The sequence below is a fragment of the Lissotriton vulgaris genome, chromosome 9 (assembly GCF_964263255.1).
Source record: "Lissotriton vulgaris chromosome 9, aLisVul1.2, whole genome shotgun sequence".
In the NCBI taxonomy this organism is placed as follows: Eukaryota; Metazoa; Chordata; class Amphibia; order Caudata; family Salamandridae; genus Lissotriton; species Lissotriton vulgaris.
The window spans coordinates 492,882,121-492,895,157 of NC_141697.1; the positions used below are offsets into that span (position 1 = coordinate 492,882,121).

The 13,037-nt window shown below is 38.5% G+C and overlaps 1 protein-coding gene across 1 annotated transcript in view; it reads right to left on the reverse strand.

The window, feature by feature from the left end:
* Window positions 1-942: 942 nt before the first annotated feature.
* Window positions 943-13,037, reverse strand: part of LOC147690316 (homeobox protein SIX4-like) — a 112,222-nt gene continuing 100,127 nt past the window's right edge. The window contains exon 3 of the mRNA XM_086937952.1: window positions 943-3,639. Within this exon, the coding sequence (XP_086794078.1) occupies window positions 2,846-3,639 (794 nt within the window). The 3' untranslated portion in view covers window positions 943-2,845. The remainder of the gene's footprint in view (window positions 3,640-13,037) is intronic.

Sequence of the window (13,037 nt, forward strand, 5' to 3'; positions counted from 1 at the left end):
ATCTGACATCCTACCTATGTGTCCTAAGGCATCACATATCTATGCTCACTTACTTGATTCTCCCATTTTGAGATACAAAACCATGATAGAACTTAAATGGGAAAAAGATCTTTCCACCACAATATCTATATCTTCCTGGAAACTAATCTGGATTAAAATTAGGAAGTCCTCCTGTGCTGCTAACTACACAAACACTTTTTTTCATTTGCACAGACTTTTTATTACACCTCATTTCCTGCACTAGATTAAACAGGATATCCCTGACAGTTGCTGGACTTGCTCTGCACCACAAGCTGACTTGATGCATTTACTCTTCACTTGCCCCTTTGTTTCTGCTTTCTGGTTACAACGTCTCTTTTTCCATCTCCAAGGTGTTTCTAGGCAGTATAATCGAGAACTGGGCGAATGTTCCTTTTCACATGCTGATGCTAGATCTGTTATTAGCTCTTGCTTTCCAACAAATGACCACTAATAGGAAAGATTTTACACAAGTCTTTTAGAGCATGGTGGTACGCAGTCTGCCATAATCACCGAATGGATACGGCTTACATGCATCCTTTATCTCTTGTGTCAAAATGAAAAGCCTAATGGACACCGGTCTCTCAATTTCTAGATTACTCCACTACTACAGCTTTTGCTCCCCCACCTATTCTCCAGGAAGTCTTACAACCTCCCTGACTTCCCTACAAAAATTCTCTAAGACCTGTTAATATCAAATATCTCCTTATATTCTTTCAAGTTTGTAACAATGACAAATAATCAGACTGTAATGTCCTTTTTAATATGCAATTAACTTTTTTTCCTCTCTTTCTGTTTTCCTTATTTTATACCTTGCCCTTTCTGTAATTCTTGTTTAATTGCTTTGTACTATTTTATTGTATGCCATCTTCAGTTGAATAACATCTCTAATAACTTTAAAAAAAATACTACACAAGCGGTGTATAAATATAGAGAGTTTATTCATTACAGTTTAGAAAAATAAGTACACTTCGCTTCAGAATACAATAAAACACTTAGTTGTCCAGGCACAAAGTAATCCCTTTTACAGTACAATAAACATACATACTTTAGACCTCTTTGGTTGAGTACTTTAGCACAGAAATGTTTTATGACATGCTCTGTGTTCCATCATGTAACAGTGCAGTAGGGGTTCTGGCTATTCTTTTGAAAACATAAATAGTTCATGTCATTCTTTCTTGTAAGGCACAATTAAAATTACAGTACACGTAGAAACAGAAAATGATGACTAGATCTAGACAAACATGCAACAAATTATTTGACTTTCCCATAGTGGGGATCCCAAAAGATTTACATGCAATATAGATGTTATATAATCATTTTGAGTTCAGAAATAGATTTGTTTTAGAAATATAAAAGTTTAACTTTAATCCTAAAAATGACGAATGAAACACTTCAACAATTTGTTCTGAAACTTCACTGCAACAGGAAGAATAGTGTAACAATTCATGTTGTGGATCAACAGCTACAGTTGTGTCAAAAACATTTTGATCGTTGTTGGGGTTAGGTTACACCAACAAACATAAGTACACACGCAGTTTCTGATGATTCAGGCACCTAAGAATGTAACCACTGCAGTCAACAACAAGCGTACCAAAGGCCATGCAGGTACTTGAAGTGAAAATGCAATTAAGAGGCCAATTAATACAGTAGTGCAATACAATAGATTAGTGTCCCAGTTTACAAACATGAAGAACATATTCATAATTAGAATGGTTTACAAAAAAAAGAAAGAAAATGCGAATGAAAGGGCACAAAGTGATTGTCTTTCCGTTGTGTAGAGATACAGCAAATGTTCAGCTTTTTTTAATAGTGTGTAGACATTAGAGATTTCAAATCTTGTATTCCTGGAACACTTCATACTGTATGCTCCTCACTAGTATACTGTATTTGAATTGTCAGTCATTCCAGATATGTGCTTTAAGAAAATAAAAAGTAATGAAAGGCCACTAGGAAGAAAGGCACAACGAATTTGGTTAAAAACACAAACACTGTTTAAAAATAAAACTGGTCCTAATAAAAGACAACGCAAAACATCTGAAATAAAAATCCAACTATACATTGTAAATGCATTTCCTGTCTTATAGATTCAGCACTGACAGTATTTAGACTGTGCTCTCTGTAGCAAAAATCTCTTAAAATTATTATTATTTTTTTTTTAAAAGAAGACACTTGTTCAAACAAAAAAGACATATAAATAACAAACACAAATCAATGCTCACACTTCAATAAATCTTGATTAAAATGACTGTCAATATACATTCATTTAGAAGTAAAATCTTCAGTGTTGGTAAAGTCAATATGCATATTATTTCACTGGTAAGGAGGGCAACAAAATCCAGAAGTTGCACCACGAAGATTTAAACATTTACATCCCTTGTCGAAAACAAAAAAAAACTTTTTAATTAGTCGATTTCCAATCTGAAGTATCACTTAAAACTCAAACAAAGGGAGTGTGTATGAGGTATTGTATGTCATTCAAATGTTGCAATGCCCACGGGGAGACATAACTCCATTTATCCTTTTATTGCATATTCGTGCAGAGTAATTTTTAATATTCACACTGTTGCCACCAACGGATTAGAAGATATTCTGGAGAGACACACTAATGAATATTTGTTCTGTGCTCTTTATGTAATTATTTCTCTTCTTCTGTAACAGCAAATTTTGGATGCCCAAACCAGGCATCAACCCATCCCACTACTTAGTAACTGAGCATTTGACAACGAAAAAATATTATGTATACAATCCTATTTTTCATTAAATAAGTCATTTTCTGAAGGATTTGCATCTGTACTATTTTGCATAAGCCCCACAATGCCATTCATTAAATCTCTTGCATCTCTTCGTCCATGTGAACATTGTGGAGTTTGGCAAGCTTTTTCTTGTCCATGTCCAGGTCTCCACAGGCTGTGTTGATCATGCTACTGATCACATAGGTAGATCTGGAATCCGGCACAACAACAATGCCATTTGTAGATGTACATTGTGACATGGATAAGAAGTCCTCCTTAACATTGGGTAGCGCCTGAAGAACCATCATGTGCTGCCCGTTTACATCCTGATGAACCTGTCCAGACTGGTGACTCTCATTCTCGTCAGTTGTAGAGCCTATTTCACTAAGAGTAGAGTGTGCTGCTGATAAGGATAAAGTATCCGGGCCGGTGATAAAAGAGCAGTTTTGGAGAGCTGCATAGTTAGCGTTGCTGACCGAGATCACAGTGGGTGAACTGGTTACAGGTGCAGACACAGATTGATCACTTATCATCCCAGTAACACAATTCAGTTCCCCGGTACCATTTACCAAAGTTGGCTGGGCTAATGAAAAGTTTGGCATTGTACCATTTACTAAGGTGGCTGCCATAGATTGAAGGCTCCCGTCCGAAGGTATGCTAACATTCAAATGTGCATTTTGACTTACGGGCATTAACTGAGAAAACAGAAGGCTTCGCTCCAGTCCTTGTTGTTTGGCAGATCCCAATGCCTGCCCTGAATTTGGAACTGTGTACACCACGGTGTTAGATGGAAGAGTGCCCATGAAAATCTTTCCTTGTGCTGTTGCATTAGAGTCATTTGTAAACGTTACTCCATTGGACGTACCAGGATTCATCAAAACATTACCTACAGAGATAGAAAAATTGGGGTTAATATTGGCAAATCTTTAGGCAAAGTGCAGTCACAACTTCATTTGTAAAGTGGAGTAATCTATAGTAAACACAAATGCATTGAAAATGGGAATTCCATGCTGCACCTTGATTCTAACATTGGGCAGGAGGAGAGGATCATGTAAGAGTTTCTAGCTTTTATTCTTAACAACTTTCAAAGTAACTCAAGCAAACCACTAGCTGGGACTACAACTCCCATGAGTCCATGGAAAACGAACACAACAGAATTGGCTAATTGCAGTGTGTCCCAACAAAGACATAAGCCCTCAAGAGAAACAGCATATCCAAATTCTTCACTGCTCGGCATCCAGTTAAGTGCTTCTCCTGGGGTTTGATCTACTCTAGGACCTGCACAGGGTGGCATCAACTTCTCATGTGTTTCCCTTACATATTTCTACTAAATATCAATGGCATCTTCACTGTGAACTAAAGTGTGAAGCAACTTATTTAACAGGATTCTTGCTATTCGGGTCTACCGCCTATTAACAGGTGCTTGCCTCTCTCAAGACACTCTGCTCAGGTCCCGCAACAAGGTGCATATATTCATGACTCCGCCTTCCTGCCCCACACCATGCACTATATTCACAAATGGTACTCTTTGCACTTTCATTTTGGAAACAGAGTACACTCTAGCAGGCCGATAAACCTCCTTTCAGGGCGAAGCTTAGACTGGCAGTGCGTAAGCCTGGACTCGAGAGAGACACCACTGCATCTGACGGGGAGAGGAGGAAAGAAAGAGGACGGAGTCAAGCCCTCCAGGAGGTGTAATTGCCAACCACAAGGAGTGCCGTATGTAACCCACTATGTGCAAGTCTCTCTACTATCGGTGGGCCTCAAGGCAAATTTGGCAAAGAGGGAGCAACTCGCTGGCAGATCAGCAGAACTGCCACTCTTGGTCGCTGGGCAATCACAGTTCTACTATGCCAGACAATGTATTACCTGCCTAAACTCTGTAACAACTCCTTCTCATACAAACCCACTATTGATAACCGACATAGGGCCTGTACTAATCTGCAAGCACAGCAAAAGAAGACTCACAGGCACCATGTGGATGCATGCCTTCATAGAAATTAGGTTGTTTCAAGTGTCTACTGTAAACCCCTCATTATTACAAAAGCTATCTCAGGCAATGCTGCCTAGTCAAAGAAAGCGCTGCAAAGGTCAGGATGCGGTGATCAGGACTTCTTCAAGGAGATCATAGAAGAGGTGTGCACCAAACTGGGAAGGTCTTTCAAGGCGGTTGAATCCTCATTTCAGAAAGCTGTAAATATTGCCCTTAAGCCCCTCGGTAGGCAGTTCTTATTCCTGGCTGCTGTCAGGAGTATAGCCCTCACAGTGAAAAAGGAATCCCTGGTCCCAAAGGACCCAGAACCCCAGAGTGATCTGTCTCAGAAACAGGGGGCGGCTAAAAGTAAGCATTATCCTATTGTGAGAGGCTTTCTTTCCTAAAGACATTGCGGACCCCAATCACGCCCCACAGTGTGAGGTGGAAGATGTCACCACAATAGAACCCCCCCCCCCCTGTGTAGTGGTACCAGAAGTGGAAGGTACCTCAGACAGAAGATGTGGGCTACTCAGAGGACATCCCTCAGGGATGCCAGGCACAGCTGGCTATGGTGTCCCATCTCTGGTGGTTAAAGGCCCCAGTTGAAAGAATGAATTTTAGTAGACCCAAGTAAGACCATTGTTTCAGACCTGCTAGTGGCAGATGAAGTCATCGAAGTCCTTAGAGTGGGAACAAGCGACAAAGTCACACAGCACATTTGCAACAGGATACGAAAACATTTGAACTGAAAGATCTGGTGTAGACAGAGGACACAGTGCTCTCATATGTCATGGGAGGGTAAGGTGGCTCTCACATCAGACACTGATAGCAAAATGGCAACGTTCTTGGTCACATTTGTTAAGAGCCCTAGGTAGACAATAAACCTCTCCTGGCTGGCATGTCCTCCTCCAGAGCATCCCCCTAATACTTTTCAGAAAAAGCACCAATCAATGGTAAATCAATGGAAACCACACTGCAATTTTTTTTGTATCCTCATCATAACAGAACATCTGGTTATCTTCACTCCAGTCTGATGAGCATGACAAGAAATCAGAAATCAGCACGCCCATTTTTCGAGCCAGGAATAGACATGGTGGCAAAAATCAAATTGTAACAATTTAGTGGAAAGATGTGCAATACGGGGGGACCCTTTTGAGTTTTTTCCACTCAAAATGTAAATTAGCGGTTTGTGGTCGGTTTGAATACCAAAAAGTGTTCCCCAAATATAGTTTCAAAATTTCAAGACTCCCTAACAACAAGCCAACAATTCTCTCTCAATTACAGAATATTGTTTTTCTGTGTCAGACAACATCCAGGATGCATATCAGAGTGTGTACATTTCAGAGTTCTTCACTTGGCTGAGTACAGCACCCAAACCCACATTGCTTGCATCTACTCTCAATACGCACTGAAGTTCTGGATCGTAGATTTTTTAATTCCTTCGGCGAAGACAGCTGCTCTTTCACTCATTCAAACACATCAACCACATCTTGACACTCTTGGTTGAAGTCAAACACAACACCTCTACTCAACATGCTGGACAGAGGCCTCAACTTTGTAGCATAATCCTTGATGAACATAAAGTATACCTCACATAGGCCAAGAAAAGATTTCAAACTAGGTTTGTCTACTGGGGCTTTGGCATTTATAATGCTCTTCACTAACACTGGCTTTGGCTCAACATCACGTTCAGTGATGAGATGACCAAGATATTCCACCTGGCCTGTGAGAAACGCACATTTGTCCCACCTGAGCACCACACCTTTACACTGAAATCTGCTCAGAACATCATCAAGGATGAGGTCAAGAGCACGTCTGTCAGGAGCATAGATTATATTGTCTTGAAAAAATGTATACCCCTGTGATACCTTTGAGCATGTTCACCATAACTCTCTGGAACACAGATGCGGCTAAAGCTAAGCCAAAGGCCTCCTACGATATTGGTGTGTACAAAAAGGGGAAACAAAAGCTGTGAGGAGTTTGGATTCATCATCCAGTTCTATTTGGTGATACGCAGAGGCTAGGTCAAGCTTGGAGAAGACCTTGGCCTCTGACAACCTTGGCAAGAGCTCAATTGAGCAATGCATGCGAGTCCACCCATATTTCTTTATTAAAACATCTGAGATCAACACATACTCTCAATTCATTGTTGTGCTTTTGTGCCACCACCAAAGGAGACAACCAAAGAAAGGACTCCACTGGTTCAATCACACCCCTCTTACACAGCATGTCTAATTCTTTTTTTAAATCCTTAGCAATGCTGAACAGAACATTTCTGAGTTAATGTTTGACCTGCCTAGCACCTTTCTTCACGATTATTTTGTGTTTAAACCCAGAGATCCTTCCTAACTCGCATTAGAAGACGTATGGATACTGGTTCATAATATTCCGAAATTATGAGTTGTCCCTTATGGCTAAACCCTGTTCTGATGTCCCTGGTTTAAGAACCATACCAAAAAGTCCTTGGTGAAACCACCCCATGAGGTTTAGACCCTTGTTTGCGAAATATTCTGCCAGCAATACTTCACCCCTTGAACTCTAGTATCTCATCTATATACCCACATAGATCAATGCTACGCCCCTCATATGATACAGCTTTGCGGTTAGGAAGAGACAAATCTCGTTTAGGCCAAACTCTATCAAATAATTCAGGAGTTATCATTGTTATTCGAGCACCATAGTCTACCAATAACAGAATTTTCCCACCAACCACAATATTAAGAGGGTCGATACAAAAGTTTGTGGTCTCCACTTTATATGTCATCAATTTTGAACACCAAAACCATGTCCCTTAAATCTGAATCATCCACCCCACAAAGGCAGACTAATACACTCAGATCCTACCGCTCGTGCTTCTGTCGGTCTCGCCTCCACCCACCCATGCAGTCACCTGCCTACTCCCAGGTGTTTATCAATCCACTCCCACCTGAACCCATCCAGCTATGCACCACACTATCCACTGATCCACTCATTCACCACTCCATGTACCTATAACCATCAATCTGTTTATCCATATACTGCTCACAGGTGACTAAGGCACTGTATTGTAACACATCCCACTAATGTAAACCAGTGAACTTCATTATTCATCCAGTCGTTATTAGAAAGCTTTGAATGATAGGAAAGAAAAACAATTACAAGGGAAGGGTAAAGGGGAACACCAATAGTCTAAATGAGTGTATGTTTTAAAGGAGTCCATTTTCAGCGGAGTCTTGGTTGTTTACTAGGCGCTGCCATTTTATTTTTATTTATTTCACAAATGCTGGCCTGTATCTCTGAAGATACCTATTGTTTTTACATCTTGTGTTAGCCAACACCTTTTGACTTTAATAAAATTTCACATTTAATATACTGAGAGTGGCTTACAGTCAGACCTCTTCATCTATTGGTGTATTATTGTGTTTTTCACATATTTCTTCAGTTCACTGCAGCATACAACATGGTACAGTTGGTCAGCTCACTTCAGCTGCTGGATAACTTCACTGTGAGTGACTGCATTCTGCTGTTCCCCAAAGAGCACTTATGCACCCAAAGTAATATTTTCAGTGCCAGAGACTACAAGGGTAATTAATGTGTGCTCTCTGGAATGAAAAAAAACTGTCCTTTATAAAAATTATATATTTTTTAAATATTGGTAAGTTCCCAGCATCTTCACCAACAATAAAGTTTAACAAAGACCATGTCAATAAATAATTATTGACGAAGCAGAAAGCCTCACAGCCGGTGTCCGACCTTTGTGCTTTCCTAATGCTAGTTTTGTCCTGAAAGAAAATATAGTTTTTGTGACTTTGCACCAAACATTCAGGTGTACATGGATGACTCTATTAAACACCATACCTGCTTTTAGCAATTCCATTTTCCTCCCAGTTTATTTCTCATATAGAAGCCTTCAGCTTTACTGACAGCAAGACAGAAAAGACCATACATCATAAATATAGAGGAGGGAAATAGACCCACCACATCAAAAGAGAACCAGAGACCAATAACAGTTAACACTTGCAGTTCGAGAGCAAGATTTTGTTTCTACTGAAAATCAGGATATACACAGATGTAGTTGTGTTCTGGTAGTCGGGCGGAGGAGGGTGGGTTCATTTTCTTGTGGTGCACAAGTCTGGATTGATAGCCTTGGTTTACTATTTAGAAAACTATTTGTACACTCAAGGTCACCTTGAATGTGCTAAAATAAAATAAGATAGGAACATTTTCATTCCCATATTTTAGAATCAATATTGTTGGGAATTATGCTCACCAATTAAATTTGTGAGTCTAGAAAATATCAGTGTAGCAAAATTCCTGCAAGCACAAATTTAGGATGAGGAAAGCTTGTTGTTGTTTCTGGGTGGAGCTGAACAACTTACATTTGGTTAAATTACATATCCCTCACAGGTAACTTCCCAGGCTGGAAATGAAAAACTTCAGACGGGGCAGAAGTCAATTTCCATTACATATATTTGTATTTGGTGGGGGGAGGATGGGGGCGGGAAGCCTCACTTATTAGATGGAGAAATAGAAATATGTTTGTCGTCAAAGGCAAAATATTTTTCACATCAAGGGAAAATACAAATGTAAAATGGAATATACATTTGAATCTTATTTACACAAATCATATCCATAAGGCAACTTTCACATGAATACATTTTATGCTTTGATTTCTTCTTTAAAAAATACAAGATTTCCACAAGTATCCTAGGAATGCTTCAAAATCCCCAAAAAGTTAGAAATTCCCCCTAATACAGAAGTCATCCAACTTGCACAAATTTCCAATTTTTCAGCTGTTGGCTGCTGGAGCGGTTATACATTTGATGTCCTGATGAGAAGTTTGAGTAATTTTCGGAAAGATGGATATAGGAAAAGAATATCTTTATATCACAAGGCTGCACAGAAAGCCCATACTTAGTAAAGAAGGTGCTTTTATTTGTTCCAAGGATGGGTCAAACTGTTGACTGTTGGATGGATTTGACCAGAACAAGACTGCAGCACAGAAGGCTACACCAAACAGCCTTATCTCTGTCAAGGAAAGGCGGAATTATGGATTAAATTAGTGGACAGCAGATCACTCAAGGACTTGGAAAAATTGACCCATTGTATCAGATATGTTAATAGACACTTTTATACAGTAATCATGTGTCCTCGGAGAGAGAGAGAGACAGATTAAGAATGAAACCAAGAGAATTAGCCCTGGCACCAGAGGGAAGAAATTCCTAGAGATTGCTTAAGATGATCAATTTTAGATGCATCAAGGAGATTCTTTACAGTAAAATAGAAACTCGAACACACTATGTTTCAAGAAGGCAAACAACATTCAATATTAAATAAAGCACGAGATGGAAGGTCAGGGCAATCAAGGCCTGCACCAGTAAGTGTTAAGATATGAAAGTTTGGGCAGAAATTTTGATGACCAAAAACACAAGGTACAGAATAGCTCAGCACATACCTAAAAGTCAATGTGTGATAACAAAATAGTACAGTACAACATCCAGAATATTAGTCAAACATGAAATAATATCCCAAAAGAATAGATTGAGTCTTCAGATTCTTATCAAAAAATAGGTTTCTTTTATTCCTTTATGTGATGCTTCTTCATCAAATTTTGTTCATTAAACAACAACGGCACCATTAACTTTGACTTAAGGTATGTTCCCCAACAATGTGTATAACGTGATTAGGCTCTTCATACTCATGTACGTATCATGAAATTTTGATACATTTTCGTTACATAACTAGATTTGCTGAATTCTATTGGATCAACCAGGATGTGAATTTGTCCGCTATGATTGTGAATGAATCAATAAAAAAAAAACACAAACAGGTAGGCTAGGCCCTTTAGATTTTTGCGATAACTACAGAAGAGTTTGAGAAATGAAAAGAAGAAATAGAAAACATACATATAGTAGCAATTAAAATAATTTGGCTAATAATATGGCTTTTGTAGCATGTTTTGTAATCTGCCTTTAAAGTTACATATACATGCTTCACTGCATAGTTTGTCAGCGTAAAGATCTCACTGCTCTCATGACCATGCTGTCACAGCTTTTAGCTCTATCAGTAAGATATGTCATTATGAATAAGACATCTACATAATGAATAATAATTTTCTGATGTGCTGCAGTCTGTATTCATAGGCATATAATATATACATGCTTTGTTTCAGCAAAAAATATACATGCTTCGTGTCAGCAAACAAATCTCCCTGTTCCTGTGACTATTCTGTCATAGCTTCTGCTCACTCTGTAAAATATGGCAGATTTAAGATATTTACATACTGAACAATAATCTCCCAAAGTGATTTAAAATTCTTGTGTTAGTCAATATTTCCATATATATATATACAATGTAATCATAATTGTTTGTAAATAAATGTAGTAATATATGTTTTTGAATATATGTATTTTTATAGCCTTGAAGAAATCCCGTGGGGACGAAACGCGCCGCGTCGGCTATGAATTTTGTATTGTGTTTTTAATGAACAAAATCTGATGAAAAAGCATCACAAAGGAATTAAAAAAACATTTTTTCATAGGAATCTGAAGACTCAATATATTCTTTTGGCAGATTATTTCATATTTGACTATTATTCTGGATGTTGTACTGCACTATTTTGTTAGCACACATTGACTTTTAGGTAGGTGCTGAGGTATTCTGTACCTAACTTTCAATATTGGGAAGGAATGATTTCAGGGAGCATGGACGGCTGGATCTTATCACCATATTGATGAATTTTAACACACCGAACAGATACCAGTACTTTCAGCAGATTCATATTTATACTGAATAGCATGGGCGGTATAATCTAGCGCTGAACTGTTCTGGTTGTAAGGGAGCTGTGCAGATATTTCAATATTACATCCCCAGTAAGAATGAGGTAAACCAGTTCAGAACATCTCAGCCATGGCGGACTGCATTAAATGCTCACCAATGTTTCACATGTACCACCGCTGAATGACCTATAGCTCATCCAACATATTTAAGTTTGCCATGTCAGTGCTTTATCATAGTCGTTGGCGAGACTAGTTTGTAGGCAGTTGTGGGCATTTAGGAAAGTTGGATTAACAATGCTTCCTTGATTATTATTCCAGAGATAGCAATTTGTTGACTAGTTTAAAGTAAAAACAAAAAAGTCTATATAGTTAAACAGTGGCTATTTTTAGAAGAGGGATAATTTGCCCATTTGAGAAAACAAGGGAATTTGCCTTGTGTCAACATGGTATTGATGATACAAGAGAATCAGGGGTGGTGAAGGGGCTAACAGTTCTTTATTGAGTTCTGTATAAATAGCACTGTCTGTATAGGGGCTAAATGCAAGCTTATTGATAGTAATCTTACGATTAGGTACATGCAAAGTGCTCGACACCCATCCAGTATAAGAGAAATCTGCACCAGTATTATTTATTATGATGAATGAAGATCCTATTATAGAAGGTTTTTTAGATTTATGGCAACATCTCCGTGGGGGCAGGGGAGTGTCGGAGGGTTTTGAAGCAAAGAATACGCTGAGCAACAACGGGGGAATGGAGACAAAAATATTGTTAAAACTCTTTTCCATTCATCAAGAAACAAAAAATAAATTCCTTTCAATGGCGATATCTCGCCTATGTCCAGCCTAAGGGTGTGCACTTTTATGAACTCAGTTTCTGGGAAAGGAAAACGATTCATCAGTTTTCAACTATTCAAGCAGTCAATCTGAAAATTATCTATCAAGCTAAGAACTACATATTTAAAGAAATTCAAGGAAGATCTTGCATTTTCCAAAAATTCAGTTTTTACTTAATGGGTAAGAAATAATTGTGATCACTTCATACTGCTCCTGTTTAATTCGGTTTTCTAATGTTAATTCTTATGGGGTTGGTGGGGCAGTGTAGAAGGGAGCAGTGGCCCTAGGTATTGACTGATTGGGGCGAACCTGACGTTACCATTCACAAATTGCCAGTCAGATTTCGGCAAAAGGTTAGAATTAAATATTGTATGGTAGGTATGATTTTCAGGAATATCTTAAACTAACATGGGTACATATATACAAAGGCTAAAAGGTCCATGGCAAGTTTGTTAAGTGCTATTTCAATGAAGCACAATATTGTACTGAATTAAAATGAAGGACTTTTCAATGTTAATGGGAGAATGGCATAAAACGTACCACAATAGCAGTTAGGCAGCTTGTTTCAATGATAGATTTACAATATGATTTATTGTTTAAACTTGCAAGAATACATTGTGCTTTATTAAATGGAAAAGCAGGAGCCAACCATATGGGTGTTGAAAATGACCCACGAAGATGTCTATACAAAGCTCATCATGCTACAATTCTCCAAATC